This window comes from Dioscorea cayenensis, unplaced genomic scaffold (genome assembly GCF_009730915.1).
Source record: "Dioscorea cayenensis subsp. rotundata cultivar TDr96_F1 unplaced genomic scaffold, TDr96_F1_v2_PseudoChromosome.rev07_lg8_w22 25.fasta BLBR01001852.1, whole genome shotgun sequence".
NCBI classification, from domain to species: domain Eukaryota; kingdom Viridiplantae; phylum Streptophyta; class Magnoliopsida; order Dioscoreales; family Dioscoreaceae; genus Dioscorea; species Dioscorea cayenensis.
The window spans coordinates 4,412-22,813 of NW_024088243.1; the positions used below are offsets into that span (position 1 = coordinate 4,412).

Here is an 18,402-nt window from a genome sequence, read left to right on the forward strand (position 1 = left end):
GTGTGTGTGGACCTCGTGCACCTAGGGAGACCCTTATAGTTGGAGGAAATAAAAAAGATCTACCTTTATATTGCATTCAGATAAGGTGCCTAGTCCTGATGGCTTCCCAATCATGTTCTTCCAAAAATACTGGGATACAATAAATTATTGTTGGATGATTTTTATAATGCAAGTATACGCTATCGCAAACAAGTAATATAATGATAAGAGAGTATTGTCCCACAAGAATTCAATTTATTAATTACCAAAATTACTAACCCTAATTCTACTTGATTAATGACATTGAAGAGATTTAATTTAGAAAATCTAATTCACGAACTAGAGACAGATAGTTAGATGAGAAGAAATCAATGTAAAGAGATTCAAGGGTTTCTGAGTTCACCTAGACTAATTCCACATAGATCATCTAGTTCAATCAATTAATGTTTGTCTCTTATGTTGTCATCAATTTTCTCTAAATTACATATTGATCTTTTTCAAGAATAAATAGCATATTCCATAAGATAAGTTAACATTATCTCTGAGATAACTATGAACCTATGGAACTCATTAAGCTCTAGATGCATAGCAGTTGTTGGTAAGCTAATAGTAGCCTATGTATGGTACACACGTATCGACACGCTGCTCAGCTGGGGCTTGTGAAATAGAGAGCATGGCTGCGTGCTGGCAGCTGCCTTACGCAATTTGATGAGTGCATTTTACATATACATTTTACATACCCTATCGCATGATTAGCTTATCTTTTGGCATATATTTTGGTGTAAATTGATGCTACTTTGGATATTTGTGTAAATTGATGCCTAGCCAATTAGGGCTTGGGATGAAAGAATGAGTTTTGGAACAAATTCGGTGCAAAACAGAGTTGCGATGCAAATTACAGTAAAAGCATGAGTGGAAGCATGCTCGTGCTTCTTGTGCGCCCCAGCTTTGTTTCCATTCATTTGTAAAGACCTTTCAAGCCGAGATTTTTGGCCTCATTTCCATGCAAACCTTGAAAACTGAGAAGAGGTTGTTTACATTATTTGGTAGCCATCTAGTTCTCACTCTTTCTCTCTCTCTCTCTATCTCTCTCTCTCTCTCTCTCTCTCTCTCTCTCTCTCTCTCTCTAGAAACCTCAAAAATAAAAAGGCTGAGATAGAGCTCACTGAGCTGGCTTCTGCTCTCTCTATTCCTCCATCAAAGGTTGAAGCTTTTGGTCTCTTCTTGACCACTCTAGTTTGCTTAGTGTTTTTCGCCAAAACACAAGATCCTTCCGGAGCCATAAAGCATCTACTCACGCTGGTATCCTATCTCTTGGTTAAAGCTGAAACATTGAGCAACACCCCTTTCCTTAACTCGCTCCTAGACCTAATCATGCATGACTCTTCCCTTGTCCTGAGTTCATGGTTCAGGAGCTCAAAGGAGATTCCTTTTGAGTTTTATTTTGGTAATCGGTTGGGGGATGTGGCTGATGAGAAGCTGGAGTTTAACAAGATGTTCAATGATGGTATGGCTAGTGATTTGGTGCTTGTTGGTGATATTGTCATGATGACTTGTAGGGGCGTGTTTAAGGAGTTGAAGTCATTGGTTGAAGTTAGTGGAGGGACTGGAACTATGGCAAGAACTATAGCTCATGTTTTCCCTGAGATTAAGTGCACTGTTCTTGATCGACCTCATGAGATTAATACTGTGAAGGAAGACATTTGTCTTGTTGAGTATGTTGGTGGTGATATGTTTGTCTCTGTTCCTCTTGCCAATGCCACTCTCTTGATGGATAATTTCTAATACCCCAACATATAGCATGTCAAAGCCATTCTTGCGGACCCCTAGAAGTTGCTTTAGTGTTGACTAGAGTCTTAGAAGTTGAAGGATTCTCTTTTTAAGAAAGTAATCCCCTGAGAACTAATGTTTTCATTATTTGAAGATTTTTTTTGGGAAAAATTATTATCTATTATTTTATTATGGTATTCTTGCTTATTGTTATTAATTATAAAATTATCTATTGTCGAATAGGTATTTTCATGTATTTCTGATTTATGGCTTTAATGAGTTATGGAATTAGTATTTATTCTTTGGTAAGTTATTTTTAAAATGGCTACTACTTATTTTGAAACGTCAAGGCATCATATGTATTAAAATATTTGGTTGTAACCAGTTCATTATTTGTCTATTTGTTCTTATACGATGGCGTTATGATCATATTATGGTATGATGATGAGATCAAAGCTCTTGAGTTAATGTATAGTGGATGCTATTATGTTTTAAAGGGTGTATGTTAATAATTGAAAATATTGAGTCGATGTACAGGTTTGATGGGCATATATGTGTTTAGAGAAAATGTTAATGTGGGTGAATGTTAGAAGTGAATACATCAAGAGAAATGTTGCACTACAACCGTGAGGCAAGGTTGAGTCTTGAATTTCAAGTTTTAACTTACTATCTAGGGTGAAGATCATAGTATTTCCTTGGTGGTATCCTTACCAAAATTGTGAGGTTGGCACTTGGGAAATAAATTAAATGATTTGGTGGTTTAGAGTCAATATTTTAAGGTCTATTGGGCTGGATTATTACAGATTTGAGACTTTGACATTCTATGTTCATGCATGAAATTGCTAGGATGAATTTTTAAGTTATGATAATGAGTTGAATGGGAATTGGGGCCTAAATTCGGAGGTCATCATAGAAGCACAATTTCCAGATGATTAAAATTGAAAAGTTGTAATGGTTTGTTTGATCTATCTACCTGCCAAATTTCATATTTATTGGATATGCATTCTGTAAGATATGATCAATTCTAGTTGACATCTCTTGGAGGTATTACTGTGTAGACATGCAGATTTAGAGGCGAATTCCGGATTTAATAAATGCAATCAAGCAAAGTGCTCAGTAAAGAAAATATTCATTATCACCTTATTTTCCATCCTACAAAATTTCAAGTTTATTGGATTTGTAGATTATGAGTTATGACCCATTAAAAAGACTTGCACATGATGACGTCTATATGCAGAATCTTCAGATTTAGCATGATTTTCTCACTTCTAGAGACTAAATTTTGTGAATGATTTGACAAGGAAAATGATAAGTGTTTGTGTGATATGAATGCGAAGCATTCTTTCCTTATGTTGAGCATTACTTTTCTCGGGTTTTTACACTAATATGTGTGTTTTTATGTTACTTTCGTACAGTTAGGGTTATGAGGCCGAGTATGAAGGAAAGAAACCAATGTGGATCATAATGCACCGATTTTGGAGGAAATCTTGCTAAGGTTCAAATACGAAGTCATAGGTCGGGTGTGAGATGCTAGAGTGTGTGCCAACCTCCTCGTATTTGAGTTAGCATAACCACTTGGAGGGGCACAAGTCACACTCAAGCATTCCGACTTATGCACATAGAACAAGATCTCTACCAACTTGTCCGTCATTAAAGAAGCAAAGCGATCCACGACGTGAACGTGTGCCCGTTTGCGTCACTTCGATGAAAGTATGGACTCGGGAAGTATTTTAGGCCAGGTATTGTAGCAGAACATTGTAGGAAAAGTACTGTAGCAGCACTGTTCACAGCCGGCCAAGAAAACAGGAATTCAGAGAATCCACACGGGCGTGTGGAAATTATACACGCCCGTGTGGAAATTCCACATGGGCGTGTGTAAAATCCACAGTCCCATGTGGTTGCCCGATTTCATCATTCATTTCTCGATCTTTTCCCCAACTTGAGGGAGGGTTTCGGCTAGGGTTTTGAGAGGTATTGGCTAAGGTTTTGGAGAGGTTCTACAGCTCCGACATCGTCATTCCTGAGGAAGAAGGTTGGTAGGGGAGCTTCCGTCGAGGCGTATCCTATACTGGACAAGGGAATCCTTGGACGACGATTAGAGGACTTTCCACAAGACCATCGACACGACTATCGAGGGGGTTTCTCTATGGATTCATTGCTTTTACATTCTATTTTTTTTATTGTACTTAGCTCCATGGAGAGCTAAACCCCTAGTGGGTACTTGGGTATTTGTGAACCCTAGGATGTATTTGTTTCATTGAATCTCTTTATTATGCTTTCAATTAATTGATGTTTGTTGTGAGTTCCAACCTTGAATGCTTGATTGTATGAACATTTCCCCTAGAGTGACACTAGGGTTGAGAGTTCTTGTTGGTAACCTTGTGAGTGAGTGACACACCACGAGCGTTAGACAAAGCTAGGTTGGAGAGGGTTGAGAGGGTGAGTTGAGAGGTACAGGAGCGTCCCCTTTCCCCTCTGACGTAATAGATTCTATCTCCGTTCCTCGAATTCTTTGCGGCCATAATAGAGTGAATGGTCTAAGGGATGACCCTCCACTGGGGCTTAGTTGCGCGTGTAACGGAGTGAAGCGTTGAAGTGATCTTAGTATCTAGGGCTTAATCGTGGTTAGGGACCTTCCACCTGGACCAAAGGGTTAGGTCTATAATTAGGAAGATATTTATCACTTGGAATCCCTAGAGCTCATTGCAACTCTATTCGAGTGCGAGGTTGAGAAGTTATCTAATCTCTCCTCCGGGACATGTATAGAGTTAGGCATAGTTGACCTTAGATTTGGGACTATGTATTTAAGGATTTCCACGACTCACCATTGCATTGATTAGGAAGCATAATAGAGGGTTCTTGCACTTGAAACGATTGTCATAGGCGGAGCATTATCCGAGTACCCCATCTTTATCGATTGCCTTACCTCCTCCTTTACTCCTACTTTCTTACTTGTTGTTTTTACTTTTGAGAATTGAATCATTGTCACACTTATCACTACTGATCTTTCACATAGCTAAGAAGCGGATTAAGTGTTTTTATTCCCTACTCCTCGTGGATTCGATACCGCTCATCCGGGATTATTACTCGACAAACCCGTGCACTTATGGATATACGTAAGGGACCTTGTCGAAAAATATTCGAGGATTTTCCTAAGTTTGGTACTTTCGCAAAATATCTTCGCAATTTTTGGAATGATCTTGGAGTCATGTGTTGTGAAATGAAACATGTTAGAATTGATATTATGACTGAGACCCTTGAGAGTGTAAATTTTCGAGGTGATTGGTTTTTTATTTGATGATTTATTCATTTATATAATTTTGTAAATAATTTTTATTTATTTTGTTATTTTCCCTAAAGTGGGATTATGAAATTTTGTATTTTTGCTCATGTGAGTATTTGGAAAAACTTGTGAATATTCTGTATTTTGGCTTTGAAATCTATCTGAATGTTTTGGTCTCCAAATGAGCGATATGCAACCCTGTTAGGGGGGGCTTAAACCCTGACTTCGTCGATAAGAAATTCTGGAAAAATGAAACTGCAGTTTTGCACCGTGTCTGTTTGGTGAAATAATTAACGGCCACCTGATATTTAGTCCCTAGTCACCGATGGTAAACTAAATGATCTCTATTATTCAGGCTTGGTCACCGAGGGTTAACAAATAACTTCTAGCATCTATAGTGAATTTGGAGACCTACACTGGAATCTGTTACATTCTGCTTTGACTTTTGATTTTGATTTTTATCAATTGTACTATTTATGTGTTATTAATTTCTGTGTATATCTCATACGCAAATTTTTGTCCTGCCTTGAAGTTTCTGTATTTTTGATATCGTATTTCTGGGTTTTGAATTCCGGTGAATCATATTTGGAAATATTTTTTTATTAGAATATTTCACTTTGTATTTTGTTTAAATTATGTTTTGAAGACCTATGCTCATTTCTGGAGAATTATTATTTGTAGTTCTGAAATCTAGTATTCTTTTGATTATAGTTATCTTGAATAACGGTATTACTTGAGAACTATACCTATGTTGAATTATTTATTTTGTATTTATTTAAACTATGTTTAAACTTTGAATTATTCTCAATATCTGAAATCGAGATTTATATACCCTTTTGTTTTAAGCAAATTTCTGGATTACTTACTGCGCTAGTAAGCTCATGGATTTGTTTAAATCCTTTTCAGATCAAGAGTGGTAGACCCGATGCTGGATTTTTGGAAAAGACGCGTACTGTAGGTGTGGTTACATTGTAAATTTGAGTTGTTGTCTATTTTCCATCACCTCTGTATTCACCCGTGTGCTTTGTATTTTTGACTCGCTTGTACTCCCGTGATCAGGTCTCATGTAGAGTCTCGTAATCCCAGTAACTTTGGATTGGTTTGTTATAGATTGCTTGTCCCGAATTAGATTCTCGAGGGCCTGGCAGCCTAGAGCTCACGCTTATCAGATGCGAGGTCCATCGCGCTTATCCGACACACTAGGTCGAGCTGGGTTCTCGACATGACTACTTCTATCCGCTGCTTCCACCCCTCGCACTTCATAGGAGTTTTCGGCACAAGAAGAACACGGTTTTGGTGCTCTATCATTGTCATGTTAGGAGAAGCATAGGAAGAAGCACTGCCTGCGCTTATGCCAATGCACTTTATAGTTTTTTTATTATTCTGTGCCGGAAACCAATCCCAAGACTCCCAAAAAGAGCACAACCGTGCTTGCCTTGGGGATGCCTTTTGAGTCCCAAAGTTAGGTTTTCAAGGGGATTTTTTGGTGAGGTTTCTTCCAGATCTGAGATGAGATGGCAGTGGAGATTCATTGTTGATGGATTGGAGGTGGATCCGAGGTGGTAGGACACCAAGTAAAGCGGAGAATCATTGGTGGGACTTCATCGGAGCACCGCGTCGAGTGGTTTGGAAGCAAAGGGGTTTTTATAGATTATTTTCTCTTTTGTTTTCTTAGTCTTTCATGTGTTTGTAAAACTATAAAGGGGATAACTGGCTCATTCGGTGCCCAGGATTATGATTCTTGACTTGTGATGTATTGACTTTGTAGCTTTGATTAATTAGTTTTCTTATGATTTTCCTTTTGTTTATCTTGGATGCAACTCTTTGTGTTGATTGTCTTGATGTTGTATGTTGCAAAACTCGATGTGAGAATTACCATTACCTACATGAGCATTGATTTTTCATGCATGCTCTCCGTAGTTGTAATTACAGTCAAGAATTATGTTAGCCATAGTTGCACATTGTTGTCTTGATGATGATCGAGATCTGTTTAGCTGAAGACACACATTTTGGGATGGGGTTGAGTCCATACCAAACCTTGAGTAAGGTCATACGTTAGCAAACCCTCCGTAGGCATTAACCACGGTCTAAAGAGATGTACATGTAATCTTTTCTTAGGTCAGTACATTCATCGAGGTGATTAGTCCGGAGAACTACTTTATCTCTGTGATAATCACCCAATTTCCAGTCCTACATTTACTTAAGCCATTAGTCCATTTTCTTCTATTACCGCGCTGATCGGCTAGATATTAGAAGAACAATCTTGAGAAACAGCTCACCAGGTCCTTGTGGATTCGATCATCACCTATTTGGGTACACTTTTATTACTTGTGTCGTCTGCACTTGCCGTGACTCAAAGGGCTATTATCACTCATGTCGCTACACACTACACAATCACAATGGGCCGCTACAGCGTGTGGATCTCGCCTTGAGTAATAACGGGTGGTTGTATACTCGATCCAAGATGGTTTAAGCTTGAGTCTTGTGCCCTTTTATTCAAACCCTAAAACATACACAACTTATTTTGGAAAACAATTTAAACTCCAAGAAATTTGCATCGAATATACAAACCGTGGACTGCATGTATGTTCACTATACCAGATTATTTGAAAAATTAAATCAAATATATTAATGATTTTGTGCTCTAACATGCTTATATCTAATATATAAACTTAATAGTAGATATGCATACATAATTACAAATAACAAAGAGCATGCAATTATGAATATCTTCATAAAACTAAAATCAAAATTAAATATGCAAATACAATTATAAAAATAATCATTATCATGCTAGATAGGGGTATAGAAAATGATCCGACACTAACTATAAGATATATGATCCTCACTTTAAAACATTTAATATGTTATATTCATTAATTGCGAAAGCGAGGATCCCTTACCTCCAACCATAGCGAGGTTGTAGAAAACGACGGCGAATTTTTGTGATCTACATACTTGACATGATTCTTTTCAATCCATCTGTCATTCTCTCCGCTCTATAATACTTTGGATATTTTACAAAGAGCAATAGATTCGAGGACTCATGGTGTTGTTATATATAAACCCTATATGTATAAATGACTAACTCACATTTAAAACTTTAAATATATTATTATCTCAAAGTGCAATTATAATTAACATATGATTATTATATATGTGATGAAAGCTCATTAAACTCTTTATTTAGTTTAAATTTAAATTTGATTAATATTATCACGAAGTTAATTCAGCTATAATTCAAACTAATAATACATTAATTGGTTGTTTGAGAGTTGCGTGGCATGCACATATTGACACATATGTAAATACATACAACTCACATGCATGGGGGTTTATTTATGTATGTTTGAGAATTCAAGAGGCCATTGAATTTGGTGCTGAGGGTCAAAGTGCTGTGTATGTGTATAGCATGGTGCTCATGCATGTGTTAAAAAGATGGTTATTGTCTCTGGTAAGCATGTATGGCATGCTTGATGTAAAGGTGATTAGTACAATCATGCATGAGAGTGGGAAAGATTAAAGGAGGAGGCGGTGGTGGAAAGAAGAAATGATTAACATATGTTAGTAAGGTTAAGACGGTAGTTTAATGGTGGTTTGGAATGTAAAGAATGGAGTTTTTAGGATTAGTTACACTTGGGTGTAAGTTAATTCTGGGATTGTTAAAAGAGCGTTTGTTAGCCTTAAGTCAGCTCTCATATACCCAATTTAATTAGATTGAACCGAGTGAGTTGGTTTGAATTCAATTGAGTTCAATTTAGCTAAATTAGGTTTGGATTGTAAGCCGGTTCAAAATTAGGGTCGAACCCGGCCGACTAGGTCTTTGTGTTCAATTGAACCACAACGCTTAATTGAACCAACTCGGTTCAGCCCAATTTTGATTGAGATTGAGCTGGTTTCAAGTCTTGTTCAAAGGTAATTCGCCGAACCAAAGAATAAGAGTTTAAGCACTGAATCAATCCGGTTTTGAGGATTTATATAAGAAATGGCTTGGTTCGTTCTTGGTCGAGCCCACGGAGCGATTCATGCAGGTTTAATTTCAATTGCCGGATTAAGCTCACCCAGGGTAATTTAAATAAAATTAGTTGGTTTTAAGTTGATCTTGCCTATTGAAGTATTGGACACTAAGCCAAGTCCCATTGGAGTAAGAAGGCTTGATTAGAGGAGTTTCATTACTTATTTATATATTTCTGTAATAGATAGATATTAGTTATTATTATTGTTAGTAATTATTATTTTATTGTTATTTATAGGCGAAAGTCCAAGATAGAGAGAGATCTTCGCTAGGAGTTCTAGTTAAACCCCGAAAATCCCGGTGAAACCGCTAGAGTTAGTATAGGAGTTTAAATATGTCAATGTTGTTTTATCGACAATCAATGCTTACCACCGCCTTATTTCAGATATTTAATTATTAAATTAGTTTACAAGTATTGTTCCTTTAACTTTTTATATAATACCAGTAACTAATTGTGGTTGCTGCTTAGCCCATGATTGCAACCGCAAAAGAGGTTTTGTTCTGAATTAATTAGAAGGATTAATGGGGATCTAAGACAAGTGTACACCTTCAAGATATACCCATACGTTAGTTTAATATATGAGCCTCACTGCCTCGGACCGATTCTAGATCACATTCGGGGAATGGAGAATTTAAACCCAATTTTCTAAACCCCACCTACTATTTGAGAGCATGGCTCGATGTTCGTTTCTATCATGTGCATGTGACTGTTTGATTTCCATAAAGTTATCAATTGCCCATTAAATAACTTATTAGTTATTAGGTATGATTGTAGGTTTTGAGGTTGGATGTATACACAACTTGGGTCGATTGGTATGCAATGTGCTTGAAAATGTTTTATGTTGATCAGAAACTTTTTAAGCGCTTTTATGTTAATTAAATTACATCCAATATGTTAACTCAGACATTATTTGTTACATTTATATTTATGATTTAAGTTTCAAACCCGATCCAAAAGAGAACAAACATTCTAAAAATTTCGACATCGAAAATCAAAATACAATGAAGTTCAAAAATGTTTTCTAAATAATAAAGTTTCGTGTTAATAAGGTGTTAAAAAAAATAGAACCTAAACTACACCAAAGATACTCCCTGTTGTCTCGACAATTGTTTTAAGCTATCCACCAGTAACCTATCCTCGATCCGAAAAGAAAAGAAAGAAAATAAATAAGGATAATGAGTTTCACCCAAGAAGTAACCAATCTAAAACGATTTTAGTCATATACAGCCAAAGAATACAGTTATCAATATCAAATGTAATCCATATAGGACGATCAAAATAGTATCCTGCATCAGAACAATATATTGTATACCATAATATAATACGGTTTGATATAAAATTATAAACCTTGAAAATTAGTAAAATTAAGGAAATAGAGTCGAGTTTGAAAATTTTCAAGAGTATATGTCTCCTAATAAACCATGAACAAAATAGGAATATTCATCATTACAGAGCCGAGCATCGAATGATCTGAGTTACTCGAGGTCATTTATTTACCATTAGTGACCCGCCGTAATGTCAGCAGGCCATGTTATTCTTAACCAACAAAATGGTGTGTGAAACTATAGTTCATCGGAGTATATGTCAATATGGCTGTTTAAACCCAAAGGATGGTTGAAGACAGTTTTAGAGATTAGATTTTTTGTCAGTCATCTTTTAATGTCCTGAAAACATTAAATATCAAAGTTTAGACTGAGCAGTATAGGGTTTGATCTAACTTAATAATATCATAAAATAACCAGTTATTTTGAATATAAACCCCTGACAGATAGTTCCTATTCCTCAAATAATTTCATAAAACAATTTAGGAAAATATAATAATCTGTAACTTGTTAAAATTATATAACAAGAATTTAATAAATGGTTAAATAATTACAAAATTATAAATAATCATTAATAAATAAACAATTTAAAATGGTATTTTAGCTAGAGTTGAAAAAGTATATGGCATATACCGATATTTATGTGTGGTTTACTGACTGATACTCACATTTAACGCGATAAACTTTAATTTTGACACCATAAAGATTTTCGGCATGCCCTCTATAATTATGGAAGAAAGCCAGAAAACACCACAGGATAGATTTACAAATGTAAGGTATGTAAGAAGGATTCTGAAGACGTATAAATATTCTATAAAGGTAAAGCAATAGTGGAGCAAGGAGCATGCTTTTAAAAGAGAGTTCAGTAATGGTGTAAAAGCAAAATGGATATATTTATTATTCTACCCCCACATCTGGATTCTTCATGGTATAAAAGCAATTATCCAATTCAAAGGGTAAAACAATTATAACATGAACATTTAAGTACTAAATACCTCAGTAACTTCATATATACTTTTCAAATCACAAATTTCAAGACTTGAGAACCATAAACACTCTTAAGACTGTGGACCTATCCAAAAATTCACATAATTTAGAATACTGCTCAAATTATAGCATTAAATTTAATCTTTAAAGCTATTTTTCATTCTATAATTCAAACATACCCCATTCAAAAATGCATATATCTCTCAACCTACAATTCCAGAATCAATAGTAATATTTTACTGACAATTAGGACAACCTAAAAAAAGAACAAGTTTTATATTTTTGTCTTATCTAATTCAATCTCTTTAATTCATTCAAAAATACCCTTCAATCTTCTTCATGTTTTGCACAGAAATTTCATCCAAGACAGTTACACTAATAGGGTTATACCTCATAAGCCACGCCATGTATAAAATATGAAATTTTGCAGGTAATAATTAGTAACATCAAAATTCAATAACTTCATATAATTTCTATATCTATTCAGACTCTAGAATCATGAGTAATTAAAAATGGCCAAGGGCCTGCACAAAATCTTATCCGAGTAATTTGAATTAGAGCCTATATCTTATATGATACATGAAATTCAGAAATTTGTAGAAGATAAACAAGATCGCTATTCCTAATTAATGTATTTTGATATCCTCCAAAATATGTCTCTAGCTCCCCGAAATTAATTACGGATCCAAGCTATAATACCAGAAAACTTCTCAATCTAATAATTATCCTCAAATAACTCAAATCTTTCACATAAGAAGTTTGATGAAGCATAAGGATTTAAACTTCAACTCTAATGAAAAATCACAAGATTTAAAGATCCATAATCAATCTACAAAGAAAACTCTACCCCTAACTAGCATCAAAACCCAAACAATAAGAAAACAAAACAAGAAAACAAAACCTTACCTCTGACAAGCCCTAATAGAGAAGAGATTCCGTCCGTGATCAAAACCATGATCGAGTGTGATGAGAAGATTGGAGAAGAGGCGGACAAGCTAGGATAGATCTCTCCCTTTTTTGCATTTCAAGAATGAGAACGGGTATGACTAAAGGCCTGAGGATTAACGAGGGTAGGTTGTAGGTTACGGAATAGGAAAGTCCATAAAGATTAGGAAAATATTAAAGATGAGATCAAGGGTTACTTTTAAATTTAAAATTCAAATATCAAAATATAAGCAAATTAAAAAAAAAGCTTATGGGGTGGGGTCCACAGTTAGAATAGTTGGCCATGATATGCATGTCTTCTCTTCTAATTTATTTTCTTTTTAAGTTCTATATTGCAGCAGTTGTATCAGTGTTGTCATATATGATATTGATATTATTGGCTTTTAAGGAATCCCAAGAACTTTCTAAAGAGGAACAAGCCAAGGACCCAGCGCTTAGAACTAACCTTTGCATTTTCAAGCACGAAGAGATCTATATGAAAACAGAGGACGGAAGCTAACTTGGATCAGCATAAGGGATGAAAACACCAGTTATTTCCACGTATCGCCGCCAATGGCAAAATGCAATAGGAACCTTATCCCTTGGGTGATCCGGTATCAATGTTAGGTTGAGGAACCTATAAGTATAGGAGATGCCTTCTCCTCCTTTTATCAATACCTCTATGGAACCTCCCAGACTTCTTATTAAGCTTAATTATCAAATCTATTAGGAACAAAACCCAAAGATGACCTCCTCTCTTCCCCGGACACACCTTTCTTATGAGGGAAATTAAGAGCGGTCTTGACATGAGTGCTCTATAAACACTGGCCTAATGGTCTCCCGATTCTCTACCATAGATATTGGGATATTATCAAGTTTGACATTTTAAACTTTTGTGATGACTTCATCGGGGAGAGCAAATCTTGAATGGATTAATCGGCCAATATCGTTTAATCTCCGAACCAAAACTGAAAACCCTCACATTATCGATCGCTGAACATCAACTCCTTCTTGAAGATTTGATCCAAGACTAGCTAATGATTAAGGCTCATCATTGATTTATCGGTGGATGTGGACTCACTGACATTTATTATGTGGTAGGTATCACTGACAACATTGTGACCAAGACAGAGCTCATCTTTCTACATGCAAAAACATCGACTATTGGGTTTGATCCTTAAAGTTAATTTTTCTAAGGCCTTCGGTTAATTTGGCCAATTGGGAAAGTTTGTTGAGCTCCTAAAAGCGAGAAGCTTCTATCATGATTTGATGATTGAACTTTGGCCCCGCCTCCATCCTAAATGGGAGAGAGTTGGAGCTTCATCAACGGTTGCTGTGCGAAGCCATACCAATGGGGACTTAGACAAGAAGACCCTATTCTCGCCTCCTTTTTATCCTGTAACCAAGAATGTCCTTAGCAATTCAAGGATCACAGCCTTAAATCGGAATCCTTCATGGGATGGCTTTGGGTAACCTTGTGCTCAAGATGTGCCAATTTCAATATGCTAACAACCCTAATTCCCTGCTTATTGTGTGGTAGAAACCTCCCACATCATTAAGCTAATCTGGACACCTTTCGAGGGCTTACAGGTCTTCAAGCACCTTAATGTTAAAACTTGCTTATTCATACCTTCAAAGGAACCTCACCACATGTCTCTCACACAAAGACTGTTCCTGTCAGATGCTAGGTCCCTCCGATTATTTACATCTGGGATGCCTATTTTCGGCATGGATGACCAAGAAAGCGTAAGATTGGGACAACTCCTTAGTAAAATCTCATGAGACTTCAGCTTCCTGGAAATCAAAAATCTGCTTTCCTTAGGTGGAAGACTCACTGCTAAACTCCTCGATGTTGTCAACTATCCCCACCTATTGGATGTCAATCTTCAAGTCACCATCCTGGTTATCAAAAGATAAAGCACATCATAAGAGACTTTCTTGGTCGGCCTGATACCCATCATTGCAAAGTTAGGGTGGCGGGCTTGGACAAGATTGTGTCTGCCAGCGATCAAGGAGGTTGTGGAATTCCTAAACTTGCAAGTTTTCACTAATTCTCTGGGAAATGGTGGTGCAAGATCATTTCTGATTCTCGGTGGTGCGTGAAAGATATCATTCGCAAAAATTATTTTAGGGTCCCTATAATCAACGCAGTTCTTCCCGGAATTTGGCATTTTCTCAAGATCCTCCCAGCTTTTAGGAAAAATCGCATGCTCCATCATCCACAATGGATCTACAACACTTTTCTCCGGGGTTGGACAATTGGGATGGATGGATGTGCTTCAGCTAACAATCGCCGCCTCTTTTCCAATTAGCACACAACATGTGGAAAGTTTTCGGATTAGGGACATGGTATACGGGACTATCAATGACCCCCTTGGAGTACTCAACTCGGTGAGTTTCCCGCCATTCTGCACCAATGCCTCGGCCTGCACCAAGGAACAAAGAAAAAGATGGAAGCTAACATCGAGTGGAAAATTTAGTCAAAACCCTTCTATGCAAATGCTTGAAATCCATGGGAGCATCTCGATGTCAAAAACGCCTATCATCCTGGAAAGAAAGCGCTAGATTAACCTCTCAATTGGGTGGCTTAGGACAACAAGAGATCCTATCTTAAGATAACTTATTTTTGCATAGATGTGCTCTTCCCGATCTACTTGTAGTGATGTGTTTTTCGCACTGAGACTAACGATCACCTCCTTCTTCATCACCGCTTCAGTGTGGCTTTGCCATTCAGGGCTAATTTGGTAGATCATCGGGTTTCCCCAAGGAGTCTTAAGGACCCTTTTAGGCAACTAGCTGCTGAGGTTACAAATCTTTGCACATCCTTTTGGGACCTACTAGTTAAGGCCATCTCTTGGTGCATTTGGGCTTTGAAACGTAGACGCACTCATTTTCACTCTCTTTAACTTACCTCGACTGCGCATCTATTATTAAAAAGATTGATCATTTGGTGCTTTGTGGTTATCGCCATGCATCCCGAGGCCAAAAAGCCTAAATTAGTGGGTTAACCAATGCCAAAGATCAAGAGGAAGTCTCTGAGTTCCTGCCTCACTACCTACTGATGGTGCCGGTTATCCGGCCAACGCGTACTGCCCCCTCTGGGAGAGTAGTCAGTCGTTTTGTGAGTGATTGGGGTCCCTAAGGACTTCCTTTCCTTTAGAGCCCTCTTCATTTTCCTCGTCCTTTGTTTTGCTCTCCAACTCCCGGTGCGCATTGTATTTGCCTGCGTAGAGCTCTTTCCCATGTGACTCGTGGTCTTCGTCTTTCTTCTAACGCACGCTGGTTTATCCACTTTTTCAAAATATATATACGTATAAGTTTATGCGATATGTACATGTATTTGTTCTTTATTAGTTGTCCATTTGCCAGCCACGACACAGCATCCTGACTGGGTGTGGCATTCATCACAATTGCAGAGATTGGTGTGACATTGCAAATTAAGTTTTATCAAAATTAAAGGAGAGGAGAAGAAGATCTCTGAAGAAGCTTATTCAATGGAAGGTAAGAAGAGATGCATTTCGTGGAAGATTCAGGCTTTTGACTAGTTGTTATTCAGCTTCTATGCCCATGTCAGCGATTGTTATTCAAGTTACGCCATGTCAGCGAAATCCTCATCTGCATTAATAGGACAATGAGTCTGAAAATCAAGCTACTCGATCACTTATGCCACGTCAGTAGTTAGTTACCTCGCTATTCTAACATTGATCAATGTTTTCTAAAATCTTGCCAACCGACTGCTTTTGTTTTCCCAAAGCTTTATTGGTCGAGCAAATAGTGGCTCAGGGTGGGTCGGGCCCTTTGACAATATTATTGCTTTGCATGAAGTGGCTCACTTCATTGGAGCGAGATTTTAATGACCCTCTAGGATGATACAATTAAACCCATACTGAAAAGCTTATGTGATGCCACCTTAGGTGGAGTGCACCTTTGCCACGCCACAAAATGAACTCCCTAGTCAATGGATTACTTGGATTAAAACTTTGCTTAACTTCTACCCTCCCTTCTTCCAATCACCGGGTGTCCCTTCTAGATGGATCTCTCATCTAGGGTATCTGCATGACCATACTGCATCTCTTCCCTATCTCCTACTTCCCACCACCACTACTCTTAACTCTCGCCTCCAGATCGAACCATTCCGGATTTAATAGGCAATCTTAATTATAACTTCAACTATCTCATGTATGTCAATGATCTTGTCCTCATCACTAGAGCTCTCCAGATTGATGCCCCCATTATTAATCAATGTTTAAATTATTACGGTTACTCCATCGGTCAAGATCTCAATGTGAACAAATCAAGAATTTATTTTCCTTCTTGGTTTAATAAGAGAGTCCACAAGATATGTAATATCTCTAAACATAAATCCGCCTTTCCTTGCAAATATCTTGGCATTCGATCTCTCCCAAGAAACTTGCCATCGCTGTTTTCGGACATTTAATTGACAAAAATCATTGGCCTTGTACTCGCTTGAAACACTCTAATTTGTCCATGGCTTCAAAAGTCATTCCGACTAATTCCTCTTCTCTCCATACCTAATTACTACACCGCCGCGATATCCCATCCCGATACTATTCTCAAGAATATTAGCAAGATTGTTAGGGATTTCACATAGGCGTGGCAATGGAAAAGGCATCCAACGTCGGGAGTTATATATATTACTGAAGGCAACGTGAGGGGGGTCATGGCATTCGAATATTTCTATTGCAAAGCATATTCTCTTTTGCTAAGAATGTGTTTAAATATTTGAACCATGACAATGCATTGTGGCTGACATTCTGATACATAAATATGGTCATTTGAATTTCTAAGATACTTCTCCATCCAACAACTCAACCTTTTTTAAAGGTCTTTGTAACACTGCTCAAATTCTGAAACCTAATTGCTGGATCAATTGTCTCAATCCTAGCTTTACTTCAGCTTATAATATCACTGGTGCTTGATATCCCTTTGGCTTTACAAACCCACCTTTATCAATGTTAATTTGGATCTTGAATCCAGACCTTTTGTAACGATTTTATTAGTGATAACTGTTGGGATTGTCATAAGCTGGGAGATCTTTTGGTATTCATGCTTTTGATGTCATTAACTGGCTTGGCCTTCATTGATCCTATTGGTTATAATCATTGGATATGGACACCTAAGTCGAACATTTTCAAGCTTTGGCCTCCAATGTTTATCATTTTCTCAATTGTAAAAGAATCTCTCCCATTTGGGCTGGTTGGGAAAACTTTGAATATTAGAACGGCACCCCAGAGTGAAGCAATTTTGTGGCTTGTTTTTCATGAAGACTCTCTATCAGGATTTCCTGCATGCTATTAATCTTGGCCCTCCCAGGAATATGTGAGACCTAAGTGGTTTTGGAGTTGAAACAGTTGAACATTTGCTCCTTACTTGTTGTAAGGCTCAGGCTATTTTGGCATCATACTGCTTACATGATGGGCCTCGCAAACTCTTATGTTATGAATTTGCCTTCTGGTGTCAGTTGTTTGTTAGGCTTTCTTTGCATAAAGTTGTTATCGCTTCTGTTACCTAAAGACATTTGGAAAGCCCGTCAGACGCTATCTTAGAGACTTTCTGTATTAACGTCCGCTTAATTTCTTCAAAGCGTTTCACTTTGCCAAAACAATTTTACTTCCTCATTCTCCTTCTGTTTTTGGTGAAGCTGCTGTTGAATAACTTCACTGATTCGGACAGTATGTTCCTGTTCTCTGCTGCCTATTGGAATGAGGACACCAAGGTAAGTTCCCATGGTTTTTTTCATTTCCACCTCAGTATAATCTATTCTTGTAGGCTGCTGTCCTTGATGCATCTTCTAAGCTGACGCTAGCATTCAGGGCGATTATCTTCGCCTCCTCAGAATTGGCCCTCCTTGAAGGATCATGTCTCGTCCGCATCTTCGGCCTCAGGCTCCTGATCTCATGGATATTTATTCAAGCTACAACTCTCAGCTAGGATTGCCTTTTTGAAAGATTAATACGCTCATTCACTTAATATCAGCTTATAATCAACCTCGCATTCATGATATTCCTAAGATTTGATATCACCGGCTTATAAGTTAGCTTTGTTTCTGCTTCTAATCTCCATAGCACTTCTATTTCATTCTGGCAAGGAAACCCCGAGA

General features: G+C 37.3%; 1 protein-coding gene across 1 annotated transcript; it reads left to right on the top strand.

The window, feature by feature from the left end:
• The first annotated feature begins 1,353 nt into the window (after positions 1–1,353).
• On the top strand, positions 1,354–1,764 carry LOC120257094 (probable O-methyltransferase 3). Its single transcript, XM_039264712.1, has one exon. It carries the CDS (start codon positions 1,354–1,356, stop codon positions 1,762–1,764), a length of 411 nt encoding a protein of 136 aa, XP_039120646.1.
• The last annotated feature ends 16,638 nt before the right edge of the window (positions 1,765–18,402 follow it).

Coding starts and splice junctions, on each gene's coding strand:
- LOC120257094 (XM_039264712.1), top strand. CDS start 1,354: ATGCATGACTCTTCCCTTGTCCTGAGTTCATGGTTCAGGAGCTCAAAG.